The sequence below is a fragment of the Calypte anna genome, chromosome 5A, assembly GCF_003957555.1.
Source record: "Calypte anna isolate BGI_N300 chromosome 5A, bCalAnn1_v1.p, whole genome shotgun sequence".
NCBI classification, from domain to species: domain Eukaryota; kingdom Metazoa; phylum Chordata; class Aves; order Apodiformes; family Trochilidae; genus Calypte; species Calypte anna.
This window is the reverse complement of record NC_044251.1, coordinates 9,853,513-9,879,579: the sequence shown is the minus strand read 5'-3', so window position 1 is coordinate 9,879,579 and position 26,067 is coordinate 9,853,513. Positions and strand designations below refer to the sequence as shown.

Genomic DNA, 26,067 nt, shown 5'->3' with positions numbered 1-26,067 from the left:
GCAAGTATGCTACCATTTGCCAGAAGCATGACTGCAAAAAGGAGAATTCTTACTCTTTTGACTAAAAGTCTTCGTGCTTTTGAGTAAAATATTTGCATTTTTTACTGCAATCTTCACCACTTAATTGAAAAAAAAACCAAAAACTGAAAAAACTAGGAAGGCAAGACATTTAGGCTTTTATTGAGGGAATATTTTTGTTTCTTTGTTTTAAAAGCATCATAACCCATGATTTCAGCTGTCCTTTGAGATAGCTGTGGTTATAATCTCTTTGGCTTTCACTATTCTGTTTTTGTATTCAGTTTTGTATTTCAATGTAACTGTTTCCCAAGGCTGTGCTCTCAGTCTCACATTATTGATTTTCTGCCTGTTAAAGTAGAGAGCTGTCAGAAAAACTACTGTGCAAAATTTGTACCGTTTTATCCTATGGCATTACTACCCTGAATGTGTTCAAATTGGTGCTCCTGTTTTTACCACACAACATAAGGTTTCTCACTTTAGGTTGTAGTCTTTAGAACAGAGGAGGGGAAGCCATCCTGTTTTATGCTGCTCATTACAAGTAAAAGTGTAATGATGGCACTTCTCTTCCTGGGAGCAGAGGACACTGAAGCAATGGTAGTTCTCTGGTACTATGGTCCCAATACCATGGTTCTCTGGTACCAGGTTCTGGTACCTGGTACCAATGGGTTCTCGGGTCCCAGGTGAAGTATATCCAATGCAGTTAGAAAGTCATCTTCTAGACTTGCATCTAAGACCAGGCGCAGTTGTAGTGGAAGCACACTATTACTCTTACAGGTTCTGTGTTCTGCTTTCTTATTCTGGTCTGTAATGAGTCTCCTTTTCTACAGCAAATACAAAGCTGTTCACAAAGTTCCTGGATGGCTTTGGAGGTACCCTGAGAGGTGTATCTGGCAAAGGGAAAAATAGCAGAAACTGGGCTCTGTGCACTTCATAATTCACATAGTCAGCTTGAAAGGGTTCAGAATATTCTTCTGGTGGTGGAAAGAGGGAGCAGTTTTCCTAAAAGAACATTTGGATATTAAGGTAGTTTTTTGTTATTTTGTTTGAGAAGTAATAGATTGCAAGTGTATTAAATATTGTTTTCAACCCCTGAAAGTTCCATTGTAAGAATATATATTATGATCTTCTTAAAGAAAACAGGTTTACTTTGTTTCTAATGGAGTTTGTCAGGTGCACCCCTTCACCCGCGTGTGAAACCATGGGCTCATTCTTTTTTACTTAAGCAGAAGAGAAAACCAATATACTAATAAAAATATAGTAATTTGAGCAGAAGCATGATATAAATAGTAATAGGTGTGAAGCCCATGAATTAAATATGTCCATGGTGTCCTGTTAGTATTTTCCTTTTGCTATATTTGTATCCTTTCTTTAGATAATTCTCTTTTCTTAAAGTCTTTCAGCTAGACATGCAGTTTCCAGTTAGAGGAAGGCATTAAGAATTACCCTACCTGTAGCAGGACTAATGGTTAAATTAATGTAGATTCACACACGTGTTCTTTCATAATTGCTCTATACCCACTTTCAGAAATGAATTGTGAATAAAGGTCCCTCAGTTCTTAAGATGCCATTTCAGTCATCATTAGGTGGTTCTGCCAGGAGGTATTAGGTATCCAGTGCTTTGAAAATCAGCACTTTTTAAGGAAGCTTAACTTGGAAGTCCAAAAATTCCAAGTCAGTAATCACCTTTACAAATTCTCATATTACTGTATTAAATACTAAAAAAAAGAAACCTGTGATTATCTGTGTAGGCCTGGTTTTAAAGTGAAATTCTGCCCCAGGAAAGCATTGAAAGCACATAGTTCTGCAGATTTGGGTGAAAAATAGTGCAAAAACAGGTTTTCCCTGCTTTTCACAATTTGTAACCCTGTAGAATCAATACTGTTCAAGGAATAACCTGTGTTTTGCTCTGACTTGCACAGTACATACCACCTTTTCTTTCAAAAGCTATAATTCATTCTTTCTTCAGTCACTTGACCTCCTGAGTTGATCTTCCTGGCTCTGATTTCTCTCCTTCTTTCCCTGGAGGAGCTGGGGCAATGGCAACAGTCTGAGGGGTCTGCCATCCAGTTTCCATGGCAGTAGAGCCAGCATGCTATTCCCTGCTGGAAAATCCTACCCATCAAGAGAAAAAGCACCTCCTGAGATGCACTGGGGCATGGGGCCCAATAGTGGTATACTTCAGAACTTGGATTGATAATCTAATCATTAAGGAGGAAATCAGTTTTCCAGAGCCATGGTATCTTCTGGAAGGACAAGTCACTGGGCTTGTTCTTAGTCATGCAGAATTCATTTCTGGAAAACCTTGAGGATGTAGTCCCTGTGCCTGAAACTTTGGGAAATGCCAGGGCAGCAGGTGGCAGAACGAGTATGCAACAAATCTAGGGAAAATAAGCACAGAATTCTTACACAGGAATTTTTAATAAAAATTAAGTAAAAGATTCTTTCATTTTGTTTGTCCAGGAGACATTTTTTCAGCCAACTATCCCTTTTTCCACCCCACCCTCCATATGTCTGGTGAACATTAATAAGAAAGCAGCCAATTCAGCAAAGTAATGAAATTTCTGAGACATCCTGCCTGCCTTAAAATCAATTAGGTTTGCTTTATTGCTTGGATAGGAGCAGATTTCTGAATAAACAGATGAACTTTCCTCTTTTGCCCCCTTCTAGAAGCCAGTGTTCTGCTTTTGGTTTGCTCTAGAACAGAAGTAACCCCAGTTGGAGGGGGGGGCAGTGGGAAGCAGAAGGTTTTCAATCTGCATTTAAATTCAGTCTGCCAGCAAACCCCACAAGCATGGGCTACAGTGTAGGAGTCTTTTAAATGCTGAGGTGAAACTGGGCTACACGACTTCCACAGTGGCAAGGTATGATAAGACCTTGGAAGAACAGAGAAATATTCAATTTCTTTTGCACAAATGGGTTTCCCAAGGGAATTTGCTGTTACCTTTATGGATAATGCTAAGTGGTTCTCCATGAGCACTCTTGTAAGTAGTTAGCCAGAACATTTGGTTACCTGAAATCCATCCATAAACATGCAAATGCTTCGAGTTTGGGCCAAAACCAAGGGGTCTGCACTAGAAAGTGTCAGGCTTCTGAGTTCCCTCTGTGTGTATAATTGTCCCTCTTTCCTGAACTGGAGTTAGAAGGCTCAAGGTTACTGTTCATGCATATGCTCAGCTGTCTTTGGGGGACATCATGATAGGGTTTAATACATTGAGATGCTATATTTAACATTTCATTCTTGTCTGTTGGAGAGAGGATTAAGTGAGACATGGGCCAGATCTAACAGGGCAACTTCTGTGGGCCTGGTTTATTTTAGAGTTTCCAAAGGATTTGTGAGACTCATGCTATTGCGTTAATGTCTGTAACATGTTTTGAAAGTATCTGATGGAAAGTACACATAGAAGTGTTGTTTTGCAACAAATCAGTGTTTTCCTGAGGTATTTTCAAGAAAGAGCTTATAGGATTGAGAAGTGGGCTGGAGCTTTCGAGCCATGCCAGGTGAGCTGATCTGCAGCAATTTTCCTGCTTCAGGTGAAGTGTTTCAAATGCATAAGGATATGGTGACTCCTGCTTAAAACAAAACAAAACTTCACTCATTCAGACTAATGCCAGACATAATTTTTGTTGTGTCCTTGGTTACAGACCATCTGTTTTGTCTTGCTCTGCTCACTGTCATATGAATAAGCCCCGAATAAGCATTCCAAAATCGCCGTGGTGAAGTAACCATGGTACTTGCTAGTGTGGGGAAGGTCTGGAAGAGAGCTGAAGGGAATAGGGATGAATAGGGATCATGTATATGACTTGCTAAGGCCAACTGCTATGATTCTTTTTTCTAATTTTAGTGAGAAGCAGTTCTCTCTAACCAATCATTGAGAAAATATATTAAAAATAGAATTAATATAACTTGTTGTGGTCATGATGGTTTCAGAGCAAAGTGAGACCAGCTTTCTCTCTCCCTGTTAAACACCTGTTACCTGGACCCTGTAGCTGCTGGATAGCAGTTCCATTTTAAAGATAAAACCAGGTGAGGTTTTCATAAAAAAAAAAAAAAAAAAAAAAAAAAAAAAAAAAAAAAAAAAAGGAGGAAGCAAATAAACCACAGGAAATAAAACAATTTCAAACAAAGCAAGTAGGCTGTGGTGAAGAAACATGCATCAAGTACTGCTGTCTGGGGTATGACACTTCCTACATTTTGCCTTAATAACCTGCAGGGTAGCAAGCAGAGTAATGAAGTTTGGAAATGGCATCCAACTTTTATGTGTTGAAGAAACTTTTTTACTATGCAGGTGCCAAGGCACTGGCACAGGCTGCCCAGGGAGGTCATGGAGTCCCCTTCTCTGGAGATATTCAAGACTTACCTGGATGCAGTCCTGTGGGATGTGCTCTTGGTGATCCTGCTTTAGTGGGAGAGTTGGACTAGATGGTCTCTAGAGGTCCCTTCCAACTCTTGACAATTGTGTGATTCTGTGATTGTAGCCTCATACTATGAAGGCTTCTAACTAATGAGATATAAATATTTGGTGGAGAGAAGGAAGAGGCCATGAAATGTAATCAGACAGAATATGTTTTGAAATAACTCTGACCTAGAAGGTATAAGGTCTAATACAAATAAAATACAAACAGCACTAGTGTGTTCTCTTCTGTTAATTCTGTAGCAGTTATAGCTACCAATTAAAGCAAATGGAGAAGAAAGAGCAATGAAGCAAAAAGATATTTTTAATAGTCTTAAACATAGCTTTGGAATCAGTTGAGGATGATGGAGATGGCCACTGGCGTTGAGAAATGCAGACAGAGCTTTTCACCCCCTTCAGTGGGAGCAGAGAAGCAGCCACTTCAGTGTTTGACATAGTGGGGCAAGAAAGAGTTGAGAGAGAACTGGGCAGTGAAATCAATGTTTGGCCAAAGGAGCTGACTGAGGATGTGTGAAGGTTGCTCATCATTGCATGTGAAGCAAGAAGTATTGCTCTTTACCTTGTCTTCTCCTGAGCTAGAATTTGGGGAAACTCAGAAATAGAAGTCCAATTATCCTAAACAAGTACAGAACAAAGCTCTGCATATGGGGTTTTAGCAGAATTATTAAGACAAGTGAAGTGCCATTCAGAAGCTGTGATCCATGTTGGAAAAACCTGTCTTTATAATCTACACGAATCATGTGCATTGTAGAGTAATGCAGATTTTGTACATAGTACAAAACTTTTTTCAAGTGTTTAGACATGAGAAGAGCTGCAGATGGCAGTGGATAATGAGTGATAGAAAAGGGATGTGGCTATTGGTTTGTTTTAAAATGGAAGTCATGTAAAGTATCTGTTCTAAGCCATCTTATTATGTAATGTGCTTATCACACAGAAGATCACCTTATGAAAAAAACAGATTTTAAAATTTGTTTTGTGGAGGGTTTTTTTGTTTTTGTAATTTTTTTAAGAATTATGGTATGGTGTCATGCAGGGGATAGGAAAATTTGCAGGAAAGTATATATTTTTTTTCAGGTGAGATTAATTTTGTATTGTTCTCCATTATAGAGACTTGCTTTTGAAGAAATATCTGTGGAGAGATTTCAGGAGCATGTATTTGTATTCTGTAAATCCTTCCATTTGAAGAAAATTTTTTTCCTGGGATACACAGTTTACTTCAGAAACTTCTGTCTCACCTCTGGAATCGTTTGAATATTTTGAACTGACACAATGAAAAGTTACTATGGCCTCAAATTTCGGTGCATGTGTTCAAACCACATCCTTTAAAATACATAAATAAGCAGCTTATGGTTTTTTTTTTTCCCTGATTAAAGAGGCTGTGGACTGATAACCCTTATGACAGAAATCTTCTGCTTATCCATAGATCATATGCAAGCATAAGTAGCAATATGAGCTTGACTTGCATGTGAACAGGATGGCACTGGACACAATGCACAACTATAACATAAACAGATTGTTATCTACACAGTGTGATACTGACCTTGCCCAACAAAAGCATCAAATGAAAGGAGGCCATAAAAATAGAGAAGGTTCATTAAAAAGTGTTTGGAGCTCAAACATCAGTAGATCACTTACTTTCCTGACTTGTGTGTTTGTTCATGTCTATGTTTGCAGTAAGTTTCCTTCTAATGGACTTGTGGGGGTTGGTCATACAACATAAACATCACTGTAGCCCTGTCTGCATTAAGTGGGACTGGATTTATGGCCTTCTCCTCTTAACAGGATGCTTTCACATAGAGAATAATTTTTCATTGTTCTTGAACAAGAAATAATTTACTCAGGTGCTGTACAATATGAATCAGTTTATTATCTAAGAATTTAAATAGAACCTATGGGACCTCAGATAAAATGGAAAAGAACAGAAGAAAACCTTTATATAGTTCATCTTCTTCTCTATCCTTTTTTTTAATAAGCATTGAATATTTACTTAATGAGACTATTCTAATATCAGATTGATGAAATAGAGCAGCAGCTGCGCAAACTCATAGATATGTAGTTCGGAGCAGGAACATCTTTGAGGCAGAGAGGCAAAATCAGTCATTACATTAATGCTGAGTCTTCCTGCCAAGGCACTTTGTGTTGTAGATCTTTGGCTGATATGCCCGGTCAGGTCTGAGAGGAGACTCCTCTTTGGTTGCTGCTAATCTACACCAGTTAGTTCACCGTCTGAGTTTATTTACAAATCACTGTGCAAGCCTTTTCTGACTGATGATGCCAGGTGCTCATAACTGAGAAAACAGTCATAAATAAATATCTGGCCAGAGTAAATCCTTTGCAGCTGGGAACAGAGCTGTAATCTCTTCACTGCCATTTATGTGCTTCTAAGCTTCATCTTGCTCTATCTTTACTGCCTTGATTAAGCACCTATCAAACCTATCACCATTTTCAATAGATGTTGAAGTTAAGCTGGGGTATAAAATCATAGAATATTTTGGAAAGGGACCTTAAAGATCATCCAGTTCCAGCCCCCCTGCATGGGCAGGGACACCTCCCACCAGACCAGGTTGCTCACAGCCCCATCCAGCCTGGCCCTGAACACTTCCAGGGATGGGGCAGCCACAACTTCCCTGGGCAACCTGTGCCAGTGTCTCACCACCCTCGTAGTGAAGAATTTCTTCCTAATATCTAAACTAAATCTACCTTCTTCCCGGTTAAAGCCATTACCCCTCATCTTATTGCTACATGACCTTGTAAAAAGTCCCTTCCCAGCTTTTTTGTATACAAAGATTTCATGTACATCAAGTGTCCTGAAGTTCCATGTTTGTCAGGAAACTTTTTTTACTCGGTGGTTATACATTCAGCAATACAGATGATGTTTATAACACCATTACACTTTCTTTGAGCACATTGTTTTCCACTTTCTTATTAGAATCTCTCCCAGTCATGTTCTTGCTAGAGAAAATGTGAGTCTTGTAAAAACACTGAAATGAAATTTTAAATTAAATCTATCACCTTTTCTCAACATCCTTAAAGCATGACAGTACACCACAACCACAGGCATGACCTCTCAATGATCTCTGAGGTCCCTTCCAACCCAGCCAATTCTATGATTCTATGATTAGCTCAGATCTGGTAGCTTTTTTTTTTCCTTGTTATGTGATGTCCAATGGACTCTAAAATATACTCTGCTGAATCTTGATGTCAGATAACATTGCTGTCTCTCATGAGACTTTAGCAGTCACTCCAGAGACTTTACTTGTAGGAACAGAACAATGTGAACACACAAAAAAAGTTGCAGAGAGTTTTTTTGTTTGTTTGTTTCATCTCAAAAGCATTTTGCAGCCACTAGTGTGGGTGAAAAATACTTATGCTATGGTCTAAGACTTGGTTGAATCCCAGTCTTTTTGGCCTGAAACTGGGAATTTAGGATTATGCCCTTACATCAAGGAAGCATGAAGAACACTGTTGTTGTTTCTGATGTTCAGAAACAATGAATGCAGGGTGTGGAGAGCACACTTGTGATGCTTTTTTATAATGGATTATCACAAAATCATAGAAAGTTAGGGTTTGGAAGGACCTCTAGGGATCATCTAGTCCAACCCCCCCTGCCAAAACAGGATAGCTTTGGGCAGGCCACACAGGAACACATCCAGGAGGGTTTAATTTTCTTTCAATTTATAAACAGTAATGTTGAGCTTTTTCATCATCTAGAAAGCCGAAAGAAAGTGAAAGAAGAAATGAGTATTGGCTAAATAAAGATTTGAAACACATTAAAAACAGCCATTAGGGTTGAATTTGCAGCAGATATTTTTTTTTTTATCAATAGAAGATTAATGTTGCAAAAACTATCATAAAGAAGGTTCATAGAGACCTGAAGAATAATGAAAATGATTCATTGTTATGGTAAGGCAAATTACATACTTAAAACTGTATATTCCTTATGTTGTGCTGGTGAATTACACTGAGCTAATCTACTCCATGCAGTGATGAGGGTTGGATCTGTTTGGGACCCTGCCTTGCAGACATGTGGGCAGAGGAGCCAGCAGCATCTCTGCCTGACCATGTGGTTGTGTGGAGGAGAAACTGGGCAGTTTCTGTGCTGTCCTCTCTGCAGATCCTGATTCTTACAGGCTAGCCTGGCAGGCTGGGTGGAAGCAACCATTTGTTCTGAGAAAAACTGCTCTGGTGCTATTGTGCTCATACTCCTTTAGGAGTCCTTTAGGAGTTTGGGGCGCATGATCCTGGGGATAAGGCAATGTTCCAAGATAGCTCATAAATAAGAATTGTATCCCTCAGCCCTTATTTCTAGAGCCAAAGTCAAATAGGACAATATGTAAGGCTCTGAAAAGCTAAGTAAACTTTGTTTTGTTCTCAGTAGCAATGTGCCATAAGTCTGATGAGTGACCACAAGCTACCACATAGGAGAATTCCCCTAGGAAACTGTGTTCATACCACCCAACAACTTTATCCAGCCACAGCACCATCTACAGATCCCTTGTCCTGGTACTATTTCATTGTGGAAACCAGGACATGTGGACTGGCTGGCTGCTTTACTGCTAAGTAAAAGCTACAAGCATTTTCTCCTGAATTACCCTTCACATTGGACATTTACCAGGGCTTTGGGCCTCAGAAGTACTGTAGCATAGGAAGTCATGATGGCCAAGCTCTTGTGAAGTTTCCTGGCCTCTTGAGGACTCCACTGGGAAATCTAGGAGAGACTCAGAAACAGAAAAGATGACAACGTTCAGTTTACAACGTAGGGAATAAAGCACATGCCAAGGAGACAGGAAGCACTTTTGGGAAGAGGAATTTCAGAGGGTCTGGTGTAACGTGAGCAAAACGGAGCCTACTGGCCCTGCATACCCCCTGTTTCATGCTGGGGAACTTACAGCAGAAATCTGGCTTACGTGGAAGTGTACTGGAGGCATCCTGGTTTTGTGCAGATCCCTGGCCAGGTTATTGCAGTTCAGACACAGTTTGGATCATTATCTGGGACTGCATTTTCTTTTCCAATTAGAACTTGAAATCATGCAATGTTTGCCGGGGCAGTGCAGTTCATGGCTGCTGAGGTTGTTGTTAAGCACATCAGGCAGGAAAAGGCACCCTGGGTTAGAGGGCTCAGGGGTCTGCTTGCACTCTTGGAGAGGACAGATGATCACAACAGCGATTTTGTTAGATTTGGCCTATTGCATTCAGGACAGTTGCAGCTCTGGAGCACATAAAAGCAGCTCACCTTGGAAAGTTTTTGCTTTTCTTGTTTGTGGTTGGTTTTGATACCGATTTGAGATTTTGATGGCTTCCTTCCATTGAAGTTGTGTTTACTCAGTCCAAGGATATTCAGAGATCCTCATTATAGTGCCTGAAGCTGAAACCGTGTCTTAAGGGCAGTGCATGTTATTTGCTGTGCACTCTCATTTTAAATCCTATGTTTGGCACACTGCAAGCACTGGAACAATTTGCAGATTGGTCATCTGTTGTTAGCAACTGCCTATATAGGTACAGCCAAAACACATGGTTTTGTTCTGGTTTTATGAGAGAGTAAGGAATTGACCCCTCTGAATATTTGGGAAAACAGATAGCAGAACTATTTATTGCTTATTAATCCTTCTGCTTTACTCTGTAAGTAGGCAAAAGCTGGAGCACAGCTGGAGCTGTGCCTACCTGGCAGAAAATTAATACAGTGAAGTTGCTACAGGTGTCTATCTCCCTGCCTGATTTTGGACTGAAGTGAAGGAATGCTAGATGATTTTCTTAAAATTGCTCAATAAAACAGTAGTAATATTAGGAAGAAAACTCATGAAGCCTGGAATTATGCACAATGAAAATTTCCTTCATATATGCAGCAGGGCTTGAGATTTGGAGATCATCCTCTTTCCTGAACTTGTCCACCCTCTGTTTCTCCTCTGTTCTTAAAAGATTCTCAGTTTCCATTTCTATCTCCTCCTTTCGTTTGTTTTCCTTCCATTTCTTTCCTTTGCAAGCATTGAATGTCTCCTCTGGGAGCAAGCCCAGCCACATGTGCGTGCAGTGATGGTTTATTTTTATTGGAGTCATTGCCTGTGACTGTTATTCATTACTATAGGAAGAGCTGCACTAACAAACTGCTGTGAGCTTTTTTTCCTTTCAGTTGTAAAAAGTCCTGTTTTGTCCATAGCCATTGAGTACCCACTGCCATCATTAAGACATGGAGATTTTGGAGCTCAGACACTGCTCCTGCCTCCTGAATGTCCTGTTGTACCTGGTGTTGCAAAGGAGAATCTCATCTTCTCTCCTTGCATGTTGTCTCCTAGGGCAAGCTTTTCAGCCATTTGTCCACCTCACTGCTACCTAAGCAACTCCATTGGCCTCTGCTTGGGGAAGAATTCATGGCTGCACAAAGCTACTGCAGTCACTGAATGCTGTTGTGGCCTCTTATGATAATAGAGAGTACAACCAGGAGGCTGGCCTGGGATGAAATGGCAGATTCAGAAAAGGCATATGAAGTGCTTTTATCTCACTTGCATTTCTACTCTTGACACTACATAAGTAATCAGCATCCCTATTTCCTTACTTTTATTCTCAAGTTATCACACAGTTCTACGTCACCATGGGCAAAACCACTATCTTATTCTGTCTTTAAGGGCAGGGAATCACTGCTATTTCTTTAAGATTAATCTGTAGCATAAATAACGAAATTACTGGCAGTTAAATTGGGAGCATATGCTTAGTAAATGTAAAACAGAAATTAGAGATGTAAGCAGCCTTAATAATTTCACATAAGAAATACAGCAGTGTAAAATCAATTAATTCTCACTAATCACTTCAGAAGTCAGAGTTGAGCACAGTGAAGAAAGGTGAGTAATCTACCTAGGGTTACCCAAAAGAACATAGGACCTTATCCTAAAAGTAAATAAAACAAACTAGCAAAAAACTATCTGAAATTTGGCTAAGATCACATAGTTTTGTGATTTCTAGAGATTTGTTTTAAATGTTTCAGAATCTCTGCTTCCCACTAGCACTGACTGTTGAAAACAAAGGCAATTTGTCAGAATTTGCTTGAGAAGGTTTGATCTCTTTGATATTAGTTTACATTTGTTAATACAAGTGTCATGCTGATATTTCAGGGTTGAGATTTCTTTGAATTCATTATCCCATGTTCTATCTCATGATATCCCATCTATCCCATCTATCTCATGTTTTCCATCTGGCTTTTGAAGGATTTCCTTTTATTAATTTTCCTACTCAAATCAGTGTCCATTGTTGCTGTTTCCCCTGCAAAGCTGTCTTAAATGCATCTGTATTTCTCCCTCACGCACTTTTTCTTAAGATGAGGGACAGGGAATTCTTGGCTTTGCAGAAAATGTTTTTTAATATATGGAGTTTGTATGCATTGCACTAGAAGAAAATAAACAGATGTGCTGCTACATTTTGATGGTGAGACAGCAGCAGTATGGTCACTGCCTTCTGGGGGTTTGTTTTGCTGTTGTTTCCAGATGTGTGCTAATGGGTGTTTTTAGTATGTACACACAAACTCTTGCCTTCTTTTCTGCACTAATTGGTTTGGATTTATGGAATGCCTCTCATAAAGTGTCTCTAGCTTCCATTGCTGCTTTTCTGGAAAGTAGCAGAGCAGAACCTTGTTCCTAAACACTTTCCTATTAACAGGATTTTCTTGTGTGAGGAGAGATACAAGCCTTTTAAATTGCTCTATAAAGAGTTTTATTGGGCTGTGGCCCTTTGGCCTGGCCTTGATGAAAACCTTTTCAAGCAACTGGACTTCAGGGAACCACATCTCTCAGGTTCTGTCCATGGCACAAATGAAATTATAGTTTCCTAAGAAATAACTTCAATTAAAATGTGATTTTTTAAAAATACTTTTTTTTTTTCACTTGTACAAAAGTGGAAGGAACTCCACATCTGCTCCTTGTACTGGGGAAGCATCTCTCCTTTTTTGCTCAAGGCATCTTAAACTCTCCCTGTGTCAGTCCACCCAGTTTGTTTTTACCAAGGAGAATATACGTGTGGGATCTAGACTATTAGGAATTCTGAGGGATGACTGTATGTATCTCTTTTTCCCCTCAACCTGTCCATTTTTCCTCTTTATTCCCAGTCAGTTCACAGCCTGCCCAAACGATAGCCTTTTCTGCCAACAGGCATCCAGGTGCAGACAGTACTGCGGGACTGGCTGGACTTTGCTCTGCTTGAAAGGAGAAAGGCTGTGCACAGAGATATTTTTTTCTTGCAAGGGGATTTGGAGGAAGGTACAAAGCAGAAGATAATAATTTCCATAAGAAAACACAAGTGCTTGATGAAGTCAAATGAACTCTACAGTTATTTGCTTGTTGAAGGTAATGTTATTTGCTAGCATCTTGTTTGGATTTTGGTACCGGTATCAGCTCTGCAATCTGTAAGGAGTGGATTTATTTTCTGAACTTCAACTTGCCCAAATGCATAATGGGGATATTTTTCCTCCACAATTGTAAAACCTTTTTAAAATCTATGATCTAAGTACCATATACAAGGAAAATGTTGTTATCCCAAGAATAATGCAAGGTGGGAGACTGCTAAATGTTTTACGAGCATATCCTCTGAGCTTAGTAAGTTACTGTTGGATACCAAAGCTACATTTTTTTCATCTGAATGCTGTAAACTATTAGTGTCACCTTTTGTTCCTACTACAAGGAGCAGTTATCTCCTGAGATAAATCAGAATCTAAGATCTCTGAGGTCTAATGAGCAGCAGTGTTTGATGAGGTTTGGCAGGAAACACAACTGATTTTTCTGCTACCTTATAGAAAACCATCCCATTGCCCTGAAGTATACTTCTACATGAAGAGGGAGCAAGAAACCAATGTTATACTGCTGTGTACCTCCTGCTTGATGCCTCTGTGGCATTAGTGCCTGGTAGAAAACTCTTAGTTCTCTCCTTGGGCACCTTTCTGGAGGGCTGGGGGCAGAGACCTGTGGGACTAGGAATGAGAGCTGACTCTGGGAGCTGGGTTGCAGCTCTTGCTCAAAAGTAAATGATCTGCAGAACAAGGACTGCTGCTTTCATTTCTAGAATATATCAAATCCTGTACATAGGGCACAAGGAGAACCAGAAGGGCGGGCAGAAAAAACAGTTATGAGGTCTGCTGGGATATCTGATGCAAAATCAACTTTGTTGTTTTCCTTACTGGTGTTTTCCTGGGCTCTGTTGCAGCTGAAAAAACAACCCTTCTAATCTACAATGAGAAGGGAAATTCTGGCATGAAGGTTGTCCACCCAGACATTTGGCACAATTAGGGGAAAGATTTGTTTGGCTTAGCACTAATTTTATTAGCGTGTGAGTCTAACTGAACCTGGAGAGAGTCTTTTCTCTGTTGAATGACTCCATCAGTGTGTGCCTTTCCTTCTCAGTTCTCAGCTGTGCTCTTCTGAGCTCATGTGGTGTAACTGAAGAGTTCTTCTGAAATGCACCAACTATTAGTTTGCTACAACAGGACAATACAAATTAGCAAAAAATCCCAGCAGGACAGGGTTGTTTCAGTAAGGGCAGTGAGTGTAGTGAAAGCCAGACTTCTTTCTCAAATCTCATGTGTTTCATAATTCCTCATTAGATACGAATTCCAAAATATGTATTGGCTGTGGTTTTGTTTTTTATTTCGTCCTTAGTGCACATATACATATTTTGTCAATACAAAAGATAAGGGAAATCTAACAGAAAAGGAAATCTGAGATGAGAATTAACAAAAACTGACAAAATAAAAAGGAACAACCTGTTCACTGGTAGGAAGCTGACACACTTTAAAGAAGCTTCAAATGGGTTCACTCGTGTTCCTAAGAACATTGCTAAGAACCAACTTCTTTTAATAGTATCAGTAATAAAATGGAAAAGAAGCTGAGTGTCTTTCCAGCCTAAAAAGAAATTATCTGTTAAATGTTAAACACAGCTTATTTTTTCAAATATCTCAGTGAAATACGTTAGTCCACTACTTCTGTTAAAATCATAGCTTTTCCATTATGAAATACCTTCCCCTTCGCCTTCCCCATCGCCTTCCCCATCGCCTTCCCCATCGCCTTCCCCTTCCCCTTCCCCTTCCCTGTGATAACTCTTAGCTCAGTCAAAATCATCTTATTTCACCACTTTGTAGTTTATCATCCTGGCATAGTGATAACTAATTTGATAGAAGGCTCTGTCTCCTTCATCTTCTTTACTTTTTTTTGGCAGGACACTGGCTTGATTTCTGGTAATCAGACTGCTTCTGAGAGTTCATCTAATACATTTTCCAATTCATCGCTTTCTTTGCTATTGACAGGGGTTATTGTCCAAATAATTAGTATTTTCTGCTGGGCTTCTGCAATCAATTTCTGCGATTCATCTCTTCCATAAATAAACCATACTAATAAAAATGCTACACCTAATTAAAAAACAAGCTTTACTGTACAAATTTTTCTGCTGTCAACATCAATACTCTCCAAGCTTTTTGTTTCTCAGCTGCTCTGTCTCTCTCCCATTTATCTTCCTTTATCTAACTAATGGCTTCTATCCAGTTTTTATTCACTTTTCATCAAGGTGATGTATTTTCTCTTCCATAATACCTTTGTGTTCTTGATGTGCCTCATGGCAAAAGTAATTTTTCAGTTGTTTCATGTTTATTCTACATTGTTGTTAAATAATAAGTAATTATTACAAACCTCTCAACAGGGAAATGTGATGCTAGAAAGGAAACTAGGATTTGACTATTTGTTAAAATTAGGACTTTACAAAACTTAAAATAGCTTTGCTTTTTACTTCTCTCATCCATCTCTATCATTCATGCTTTAGTAGGACAGCAGAGTAAGAATAACTGCATCTGGATTTCATATTCCATTCTAGAACTTCATAGGTAGGTCCTGGATGGCATTCCAGAGGCATCATGAATCAGATGAATTAGAAAGATTCAGATCCATTTCATCATTTTTCTATGTCTATTTTCTATCCATTTTGCTATTTAAAAAAATAATCTCTAATCTGAATACCTGTTAACTTATTTAGACAGTTATTTACCATTCCTGTTTCTCAAAACGTGTACTCATTTTTGGTGCAACTTTGCACTGAAGCATCAGTAGGAAAAAAATTCTGGTGAGGTCTGAATTTAATCTTTGATTCCTTGAATTTGGTACTCCTTGATACATGCTTCTGCATCGTGACCTCCAAAACCTTTTTTTTTTTTTTTTAATATCTGTATTTTGTTTAAGGTCATTGTGTATGCACAAGAACCTGCTCTGTGTTGGCTATTCCATCTGGAGGATGATTTGCAGTGGTATTTGCTGTTTGCAGTGATATTTACCATTTTTTGGTTGAAACAAAAATCTAAATACATATTTACTTTTTTTTTTTTAATTAATGTAGAGTTTGGTGAGAGGAAAAGCTTTCTCTGTACTCTGTTAACAATGTGATCGTACTTTAAAGGTTGCTTTTTTTCTGAAACAAACATTAGAAATAAAGCAATACCCTTGAATATTACAATCTGTTCCTATTTCACTAACAAGAAAGCTCATTCTGAGGCTCAGATGTAACTGTGTAGCAGCAGCCTGTCAGAGGGGCCCTGTGACGTGCTGCTGAAAGGAGGTGATTTATTATATTTTTTACATTGCTATACTTAGTTGTACAAACATTGTAACTGCATAAAATGGAGTAACAGACTGTACATAGGATTGTTTGGATCTCTATCCATTTGCATGTAGAACTGTGCCTAGTGCACATGCATATATAGGTTAATATTTATGGGCACATTGCTGCACAGAATGCCAAAAATGTGACCTTAGACATCAGATTTGTAACTGCTTCATTTCAGGCCATTAAACATTCAGCTGTTGTGGGAGACTGTAGTTGAGCATTTGCACAGAATTTTCACCCTCGTGTTCTGAGAGCTGAGGGAGTGTGTGAAGTACTGGGAGGGACTCAGCTTTCCTGCTCCTGCAGTCTTGCTCCTGCAGCATCAGTGAGAAGTGCTGGCTCTGGGGATAGCAGCAGGCAAGGGAAGTTGGTTTTTTTCAAGGTTCATCCCTCCTTTCTCCAGAAGGTCATTCCAGGGAGAACAGTATTAACATGGAAGAGGGGAAAGTGTTAGCACAGCATTCTCCTGCTTGGAGTAGTTCACAAGGGTTGTATTGCGTCCTGGGGTGGTTTTGCCAGCCTCATGTGACTGGAAGGAAAACACTGACATTTGGACTGGTCTGATGGTCTCCCTCTGGACCTGCAGTCTTTATGTGCCTGCCTTTATCTTTTACTGTCTGAAGAAGGGAGTCTGTATTTGGTTTAAATTCTGAAAACAATTAGAATGTTAGCTTGATGGTTATGTTTGAAGAACCAGATTTTGTTTCTTCTGCCTGTACTCAAATCAGATGAGAAGGAATTGCAAGACTACTAAGCATGGTCCTGTCTGCAGACCACATACAAATACAAAGGAAACCTGCGTACTTTACAGACACCCTTGGCATTTGAAGTGCTACAGGAAAGTCACACAAACCTTGATTGTTTATTGAAAAATTGCTGACAAAGTCCCTGGTTGCATAGGGACACTGCAGAGCTCAAACTTCTGGTGCTTTATGTCATTAACCTTACATTTAGGAGTAAATGTCTCAGTCCTGTATATATCTCTGAAGTGATTTAACACTGTCTGACTTTTCAATGGAACATGAGCAGTTTTGGTGAGTGTGAACTTCCTCATTTTTCTGTAGTCTCTCTTGGCTCTTATAAAACCTGCTCACTGTTTCCCTGCTGGTTGTTAGGCATTGCCAAGCAAGATTCATATGAAGTGACCCTTATGAGTGCTTGAATGTTTCACAGAATTAGGGCATGACCTTTGGAAGTAATTGGCTTTTTTTACGTTATTTGAAATGAGCAGGACCCCCTTAGTGCCCCACACCTCTAAAAATAAGATTGTTGCTGCCTGTAGTTCCAAGGAATCTGTGTTTGGATGTGTTTGACAGAGGGCTGCCTGTCTTGGGCTGTGAGGGTGTAGTATCTGACAGGGCTTTGGAAGATGGAGCACCAAGGTGCCTGGTGGTTGCACAACATGCTGCTGGGCAGACCTCATGGATGGATTGGGATAGGGAAGCGAAGGGAAAGGGGAAGGGGAGGGGAAGTTGGCAGGCCTGCTCTGTGCCCTTGGCCATCATGGCTCAGGCTCTGCCATACTTCTCTGCTTGGGGCAGATCCCTGCAGAACATCAGTGTGGGGTGAGGAGGAGCCAGCTGCCCAAACTGAGCCTTCAGGGACCTGACATGGCAGGAAAGCCCTTCCAGGCTGCACCACCACTGGCGGAAGGACTCATTTCCAGGTCCTGGCCTTTCCCAGCTGTGGGAGAGGTGAGCAGAGAAATGCATTTCAGCTTTGTTCAGCAGTTCCATGCCAGGGACAGAACAGAAGCACAATTGCCACTTCAACCACTGCTCTCAGTGTCTCCTGCAGGGCCCATATGGGGATCGTTGTGCTGATCACACACTTTGTAGAGCTTATTAAATTTACTATTAAAGTGTCACTTTCATGTAGGTGACAGAATGGGGGTTATTTTGAGGCAAGCTGTGAGGGAGCAGTCCTCAGCAATCAGCAAAAAACAAGCAGACAAACAATAAAGCCTGGCATGTCTCTGTGAGTTGGGTGCTGCAGGTCCCACACCCCCTACCCTGCCAACAAGCTCATTTCTTTGTCTCCAGCACTCTGCTGCAGCTCATCTTCCACAGAGGATGGTTCCTCCATAGTGGAGTCAAAGAGCTTGGGGTATTTCTGGCCTGACCGTGGAGGGCCAGCACACCCAAATGCCAAGCTGAATTCACGGCACCGTACACCATGAGGGAGTTCCAGTTCCTATTTTGAAACTCCAAGGACAGGATCCTTGAATAAAACTTGACTCAGTTGTTAGCCCTTTTGCAAAAGAGGGCATCCAGAATAATTACAGCAATGGTATGTTACTGTCCCTGGTCTGGTGACTCATGTGTGGACCATGGTGCTTCCAGGGGATGGAGAAAGGTTGCAGGTGGAGCTCTTGCAGAAGCCAAAGGGGCTCATCCATGGAATGGCTCCTGGTGATTAAAATTGTGTTACACAGTGGCAGCTGTAGCTTTGCTCAAAATTGTCTCCTACCTGAGTGCAATTGCATGAACTAGCAGGAATGATTAGGCTTAACAGGATACCAATAAGACAGGAAAAAATACTGCTGATTGAGGTTTTTTTTACAGCCTGTGAGTCCTTTTAAAATTGTGGCATATGAGAGGACCTCAACTACTTAGAAGTGAGAGGGCTAGATCAATAACTACCTTGTTATTTCTGCAGTATTTACTGCTTCTAGAAGTTAAATCCTGTGAAATTATTCTAGTTGGGCTCCCATCAGGATGTGAAAAAAATGCGTACTTATATATTACTTATTTGTGTACTTACATATTACTGATTTGTTTTGCAGCTCCTGGTTGCTAAATCTCCTGTTGCTCCATTCTCTGCTTTCTTCTACACCATTGAGAAATCAGGCTTGGTTCTTCAAGGTAAGACCAGAGCATTTATTGTTTTTCCTTTACTGTTAGTACCTGTAGCAGGCTGAATGTAAATAATTTGTTGAAAATTATATTGTTGATACCTGATTAAAAAACCATACACTTAAACAGTCTCATTGACAATGACAGTCTTCTGCTGTGTTCACAGTTTTGTCTTGGATCATACTGAATTACTTGTCACAAATTGCCATGGATCTAAGAACAGGCCCTAAAATTATTAATCAAGGCCCCCTGTTTCCCTTCAAGGTAAAATAAAACATTGCTTCTATGGGATACGTGTCTCCAGGAGAAACAAACCCATCTATGATTGGTTTGCTCTAATAAATGATTCTCTATATGTGCTCTATATGGTTTGCTCTAATAAATAGTTCTTCTTTAGCAAATGACTTGACATCAATAACAATACAGGAAATTAGTATCTGTTCTCCATTGTTTGTGATAATTTTAATGGTCTTACATAATTCTTATATTCTCTTATGAGGTAGTGTACTGGAAAGCTGGATGGCAGGGAACTAGAGTACCTTGTGGCTGTGTCCTAAATTATATACTTTTAGACCACAGCAAAAAGGGGAAGTTTGTGTCTTTCCTACTTTTCCTTATTTATCCCAATAAATCTTCCTTTAATGTCCTTACTTTTTGACAGACAGTCATAGATCAGTTTTGTTACATTGCTGGCTGTTGATATGTGCCTGGCTCCTGATTGCTGCGTTACTTTAGCAGACTAAATAAAATTACTCAATGCCTGTCACTTTTTGTTCAGATGAAACACTCTGATGTGCAGCCATGGCATTAAGAAAAGTGAGCATTACAAACATCTGAAGGTATAGGAACAGTTAAGTCCTTCTTATTGGCCATTTTTCTCCATCAAATAGGCTGTACCAGACTGATGTCATATTTACATTTAATAATAACTAAATACACTTACATCTCAGATGATAACATAGGAAAATTAAAGAAACAAAGAAATTTTTGGTATATTTTTGCTTCCATTTGATATCTCTACATAGTGATAATGTGGGGGCCCATCTGGTCTTTCCTAAGCCTTTGGATACTATATTCAGTGTATTCTTTGATAGTTTTCCAGGAAATTGATCTGCTTTATTTGATACCAGTAATTTTAAACAGGCTGCAAGAACTAGAAACAATTTTTGTTTGTTTAAACTGAGATACGTTGCAGAAGTTGGTCTGGACATTTTTTTATTCACTATAGGACAGAAAGCTACTTTTCTATCTTAAAAATCTACTGTGTTTCAGAGATGTTTCTGGTCATTATAAAAAAAGGCAGACTGCTCTCTCCTCAGGCACTGATGTTGTGAAAGTTTGGGAAAGAAAGATTCCCCATTTGAGAAACAGGAAGCATTTGTTCAGAGAGGAACTTTATTTGTTTCAGTTCATTTCTCTGAGCCAGGAATATAGCTTTCCAAGGACTGAACCTGACCTTTAAAGACCAAATGGGCCTGATAACATGTAATGATGATGGAACAGGACTCTCTGATAGAAGGATAGCACTCTATTAGGAGTATGGCAATTGCTCTTTTCCTTCTATCCATATGTTTCTGGGGTATACATTGAAAACATCATTCACCGTTTTTCTAAAAATAGGTGAGATACCAATTTGGTTTTCTCTAAGCAGATACTGTCTTGATACCAGGCATTTTTACACATTTTGGAAGGCAGTTTGAAGCTCTTCTTTGTGTGAGCCTTTTCTTACTTTCTGACCACACTGTTATGTTTCCATTTGAGATGTTTTTCTTCAGGATGAGTAGTAACCAAGGTCATGGTTCCCCTGATAACATACCCCAGACTACTTTAAGGAGGCTTGTAAGCATGTGTAAGCCATCTCACTGAGTTGCACATAGTAAATATTGCATTTTCTCATTGCATACTTCAATGACAAATAGAAAGAAGAAGCGAGCAAATCACCCAGAAATGGCTGGTTTGGGTAAGATGCAGAAAGTGGCACCAGGCTACCTCATGCAAGAGAGGGTAAACTTTTTGTGAGAGCTGTAGCTAGTGCTTCTTTCTGAGAGGAAGCTGGATGCAAGGTAAGATGTCCTATGGCAACTGGCCACTGGTCAGCCAGTGAGGGAGTGTCCCTGCCTCGTTGTTTGAGGGACATCATAGAGTCCTAACAAGTGGAATCTGTCCTGCAGCATGATTGCAAAGGCAGCTTTCCCATTCAGGCTTTGTTGTTTAATTCAGTTGGTGTCAGGAGGTGAGCACATTCAGGATGTCTGATGGGAACAAGTGGATGGGTGTGGGAACTGGGGAGAAGCAGCAGCTGCCTGAAGTGCCCAGGATTCTTTCTTCTTACTCAGGGGGTCCCATACTGGGACCATTAACCAATAGGCCATAAACAAATTGATATCGGAAAACGTGGCTGGAAACTCCTTGATTAGTGAGGGTGAATGGGGAATGAAAGACAAAGTGAAAGTGTGATTTAACAGTTCCACAAGCAATTTCCATTGCCACCTCCGAGGGATTAGGACGTGTGGAATAGGCTAAAAAATGAGTAGGTGCTCCCCCCTCCTCCCCCCTCTACCCCTCCTTTTGTTCTGTGGGCTGGGGGATAATAAAACGGCAGGAGAGGCACTGTGGCTGCTTAGGGATTTCACAGGCTGCTATTTGATGCAGTTTAAGAAGCCCTTCTGCTATTGTTGCAGTTAAAATGGGAAGCGGAACTGTTCTCCATTCGCAAAAATCTCCAGCGTCCTCAGGAAGAAGGCTGAGAGCAAAAGGCTATTAAGATGGTAATGCTGCCCCATTTGGAGGAGTGTATCAAAATCCTCTTTGTCAATGTAAATCGCTGCTCTGTTTCCCTGGTATCTTTGCATCTCATGGCCTCAGTGCAAGCACAGAAGTGTTTGGGGGAGACCCTAGTGAAGCCAGAACTGCTCTTAGACTGTCAGAGGAGAGCTCCAGGCTGCCCAGGGGTGCCACAGAGAAAACGTCTTTGCTTCTATAAATTTGAAGTGTTCAGGGATGAAAAGAATCCAGTTATTCACTCATTCTTTTATTTCTGCATGCAGGCTAGAGAAACGAAATTTGAGAAAAAGGTTCTTTTTCTCATTGGCACTGATACAATTTCTGTTCTGCATTGGAAATTATTAGCTGGTAATTCTGTTCCTGGTGCATCAGTCAGAACAAATTCCAGGCTGTTCTTGCCTAGCTGTAGTTTAACATCAATTGAACCAGAAGATGCCATGTAGCCATGCACATACATATGCAAGAAAAACCCAAAAACCCAAACAAACAAACAAACAAAAAAAACCCCTAAATAAGCTGATGTTTTAAGTTTAAGTTTTAAAATGTATTCTTTAGGTGACAGTCTGAGTCTAGCACCAGCATTCTGAGGCATAAATACAGGCTAGCAATAGAGCCTAGCTTTTAGGAACTGATAGCTCTGCTCTGTGGCAATCACATTCCATCTCACCTGAGTAAATGCTCTGTTATGAAGAGCATGGTGCTACAAAAGAAGACAGGGAACATGGTGGCAGACTGTCAACTGGAGAATCTCTTGGGACTTTATCTCTTAGGACTTTTTGCTGAATGTTTTAACCCAGTGATTAATGTTGCATTTCACTGAAGGAACTCAGAAGCACTGAAAACATAAGGCAAATAATATGAGTGAGCTAGGACTTACTTTCGAGTAATGATTTATTTTCAGTTTCATAGGGTTTACAGATGGATGGAATCAGCAGTTTATGCAAACTGACCTCACATATATCATGCACGTTTCCTTCAGGTCTTCTAGAAGGGCATTCACTTTGTTTTCTGGGGGGGGGACATCAAGAAATATGAGTTCTTGATTTGCCTTGGCAGTGTTTTCAAGTTTTAGCTACTTTGTTGCTAAATACTTGTTCTGTATTACAGATTAGAATTTGTCTGCCTTCAGCTTTTGGCCTCAGTTCTTGTTATGACCTTCAGTGCTAAATAAAGCACTGTTGCCATTAAGTGGTTGCCATTTTGCATGAGTGTACTTGACATTAAGATTTATTCTGCTATGTTTTATTCTTCCTTTTGAAAGACAGTCACAATTCTCTGCAAATTTAACCTCAAAAAAATTTGTGTTTCGTGCTGCCTCACTCCTCTTACTCCCAAAATAAAGAACAGAATACCTTTTTTATTGATAAATGGAAGAGTTTGGGTTTTGTGCCAGTAGGACTGGATGGTTAGTGAGTTGGTTAATCCACCTTCTGCCCTCTTTTTCACTGCACATGTTTGTGTGCACACAACCACTCATCTTGCCTGTAATGTTTTACTCTGATAAGTAGAATAAGTAGATATGGGGCATTAGGAAGAAAATATCTTAGGTTTTATGCTTTGCAGTACAGAGAAGGAAAAGATCTAGGAACAGCTGGATCCTTATCACTCTCTACAACTACCTGAAGGGAGGTTGTAGTCAGGTGGGGTTCAGGATCTTCTCCCAGGACATCAGTGACAGGATGAGAGGCCATGGCCAGAAGCTGTGCAAGGAGAGGTTTAGGCTGGACATCAGAAAGCAATTCCTCACAGAGACGGTGATCAGGCATTGGAATGGACTGCCCAGGGAAGTGGTGGAGTCACCATCCCTGGAGGTGTTTAGGGCACTCAGTGCCACGGTCTGGCTGATGTGGTAGTATTAGGTCATAAGCTGGGCTTGATGGAGTTGGTGATCTCAGAGGTCTTTTCCAGCCTCAACAATTCGGTGGTTCTTTAAATCTGGAGAAAGCTTGGTACATTCTGTTTCATTTATCACCAGTGTAATTAAAGAGGCTCATTTTTATCTCTAAACAGCATAGGGCCTGGGTGTACAGCAGCATGGCAAACCATCTCCAAAGTCCTATAATGAATTTATATGGCTGCAGTAAGTGAGAAGTGCCTCATTTTAGCTTGTAAGGAAATGCATTGGTAATGAGTAGTGAAGTAGAAAGGGAGTTCTGGAAAAAAGGGCAGCATTATTTGTATTGTATTGTGTGAGTTTGAACAGCGAGAGACAATGATTTACTGCATCAAAAGCTTTTATTCACTTGAAGAACTGTAACTATAAAGTGACCTTTGTCTGGAGGAACATGGATATAATCTGTAAAATGAATAAGGGTTGTATTTGATGTGTGAATGGGTGGAAGACAGATTAATGGGAATAAAGTTGTGCATTGCTATTGAGATGGTAACAGATCTGCAGTGCCACTGGTGATTTCCAGCCCCATTGGAGGGATAGAGATGAACTGATCATTGTTAGGATCTCTGTGGGGTGGAACTGTTTTTGCTGTGTTCCCCACAGGACACTGAAAGCCTTATGCCATTTCAAACAGGTTTGTAATAATGACAGCAAAAAAAAGCACAGTAGGTTAGGTGTATCATGGCAGTAAGGAATGAGAAAAAAAAAAAAGACTCCCATTCTCCCAGTGCCAGCAAAATCACCTGTACAGATGTACCTGACATCAATGAAAATGTCCTTTTGTTCAGCCAGTTCATGGCATTTTGGGGCATGGTTTACTAAACCTGACCCAGGAATGGCATTCACTAAGGTGAGGCCATCCTCTCACAAGGTGGCTTTGTGGGAATCCTTCTACTCCTCTGCAGCAGCATTGGCAAAGCTGTGCTGGAACAGCAAACTCCGTGACTGTCAAATGAAGGAGACCAGAGCAACAAAGAACAGATGCAAAACCAACCAAAAATGGTGATGAAGAGAGATGGAGGGAAAACATTTTAATTGTGAAAGAAGACTGGAGGCATCTCTGGTTTAGATCCAGTAGAAACAAAATTTACTCCATCATTTCAATAAAAGTAAATGTTTCTCACTACAGGTATGATCTTTCTAGTGGCACAGGAGACAGACACCAGACTGATAAAGTTTCTGGCTGTATTTTTTGCTGTGAGCTTAACCTGTGGGTTAATCCAGTTTAGCACAAAGTATTGAATTACCTGCTCATTTGTGAACACATATGTAAAGACACTGAATATACAGTGCTGTTTTCTTGCACTGAAAACCTAACATATCCCTAAATACTTTACTAGATTGCAACTGAAGTGCCAGCATTTAATTTTTCTCAAGTTTTAGTAAATGTCATATGAAAAAAACAGCACAAGCAGTTGTGTCAAATTTGTTCTCATTTACACAAGCATGAATCAAAACTTTTTTATATATATAATTCAGTGTTGTAAGAGTATAAGTCTGTATTTGCAAAGATGTTCCCCTCTTTTAAAGGCTGGCATAGGAGTCCTGGAACAAAATGGTTCAGAGAACTTCACAGAAATCTTTGCCTTACCAGACACTGTAATGAATGTCTCATCAAAGTGGGCTGCTCCCCCGTGTTTTCAGCACAGTGCTAAAGCAAATGGCCTTTTTTCCAAAAGGCTTTTAACACAAGGAGTGAAGTCATCAGTTGATTAGAAGTAGTACCTGTGATTTGTGGCAGTATATTGTTCTGGAAACTGAATGTTGTAGTAGAAGACCAAGACTCTGCCAGTAACTGTCTAGATTTAGCATAGAATATGTTACAACTTTCAAGCTTGTAGAATTCAATTTCAATTTGTAGAATAAAGTCACAGGTACCTAAAACGGACTTAATGTTATTCATGAGTAGGAAGCCAAAAAAATGTCTGTCCAAAAACATGCTTTTCAGCTACAGTAAAGTCTCATTATTTTTTTCTGTAACTTATGAAAGTAAAAGGCTATTAAGCCTCACTGTTATTTATCCCTTTTTCATGTGGGCACAATTAGATCTCGTTTGCTATCCTCAAAGGTTATGGCTGCTCTGGCTTCATCACTAGCATGTTTAGTGAAGTCATCTCCACTGTCATTTTATCTTGTAAAACGAGTTAGCTTGAGAGAACTATGACTGAATTGACTTACTGTGGTAGTGTATGCAAATTTTCTTTAGCTAGAGGACTTTATGACTTCTCCATGTTAAAAACTTGTAAAATCTCTGAGTGTGAAGCCTGGTTGCCAAAGAGAAATGCTGGATGTTTTATTGTTCCCTGTGCTGGGGAGGGGAGGGTGGTGCTGACATCCAACAGTAAGTTACACTGTAAAGCTGAAGTCTCCAGAGTGCAATCTTGTGTAGATGGAACATCTGAATAGCACTCTCTAAACTAGAAAAAATTGCCAGAGGGGGTGCTGCTTATTAGCACAGATTTAACACTTTGCAAATAGGGTTCCT

The 26,067-nt window shown here is 40.0% G+C and overlaps 1 protein-coding gene across 1 annotated transcript in view; it reads left to right on the top strand.

Annotated features, from left to right (window-relative positions):
• Positions 1 to 26,067, top strand: part of RAD51B (RAD51 paralog B) — a 391,590-nt gene that overhangs the window by 240,822 nt on the left and 124,701 nt on the right. The window contains 1 exon segment of the mRNA XM_030452706.1: positions 18,835 to 18,913. Coding sequence (XP_030308566.1) covers positions 18,835 to 18,913 — 79 coding nt within the window.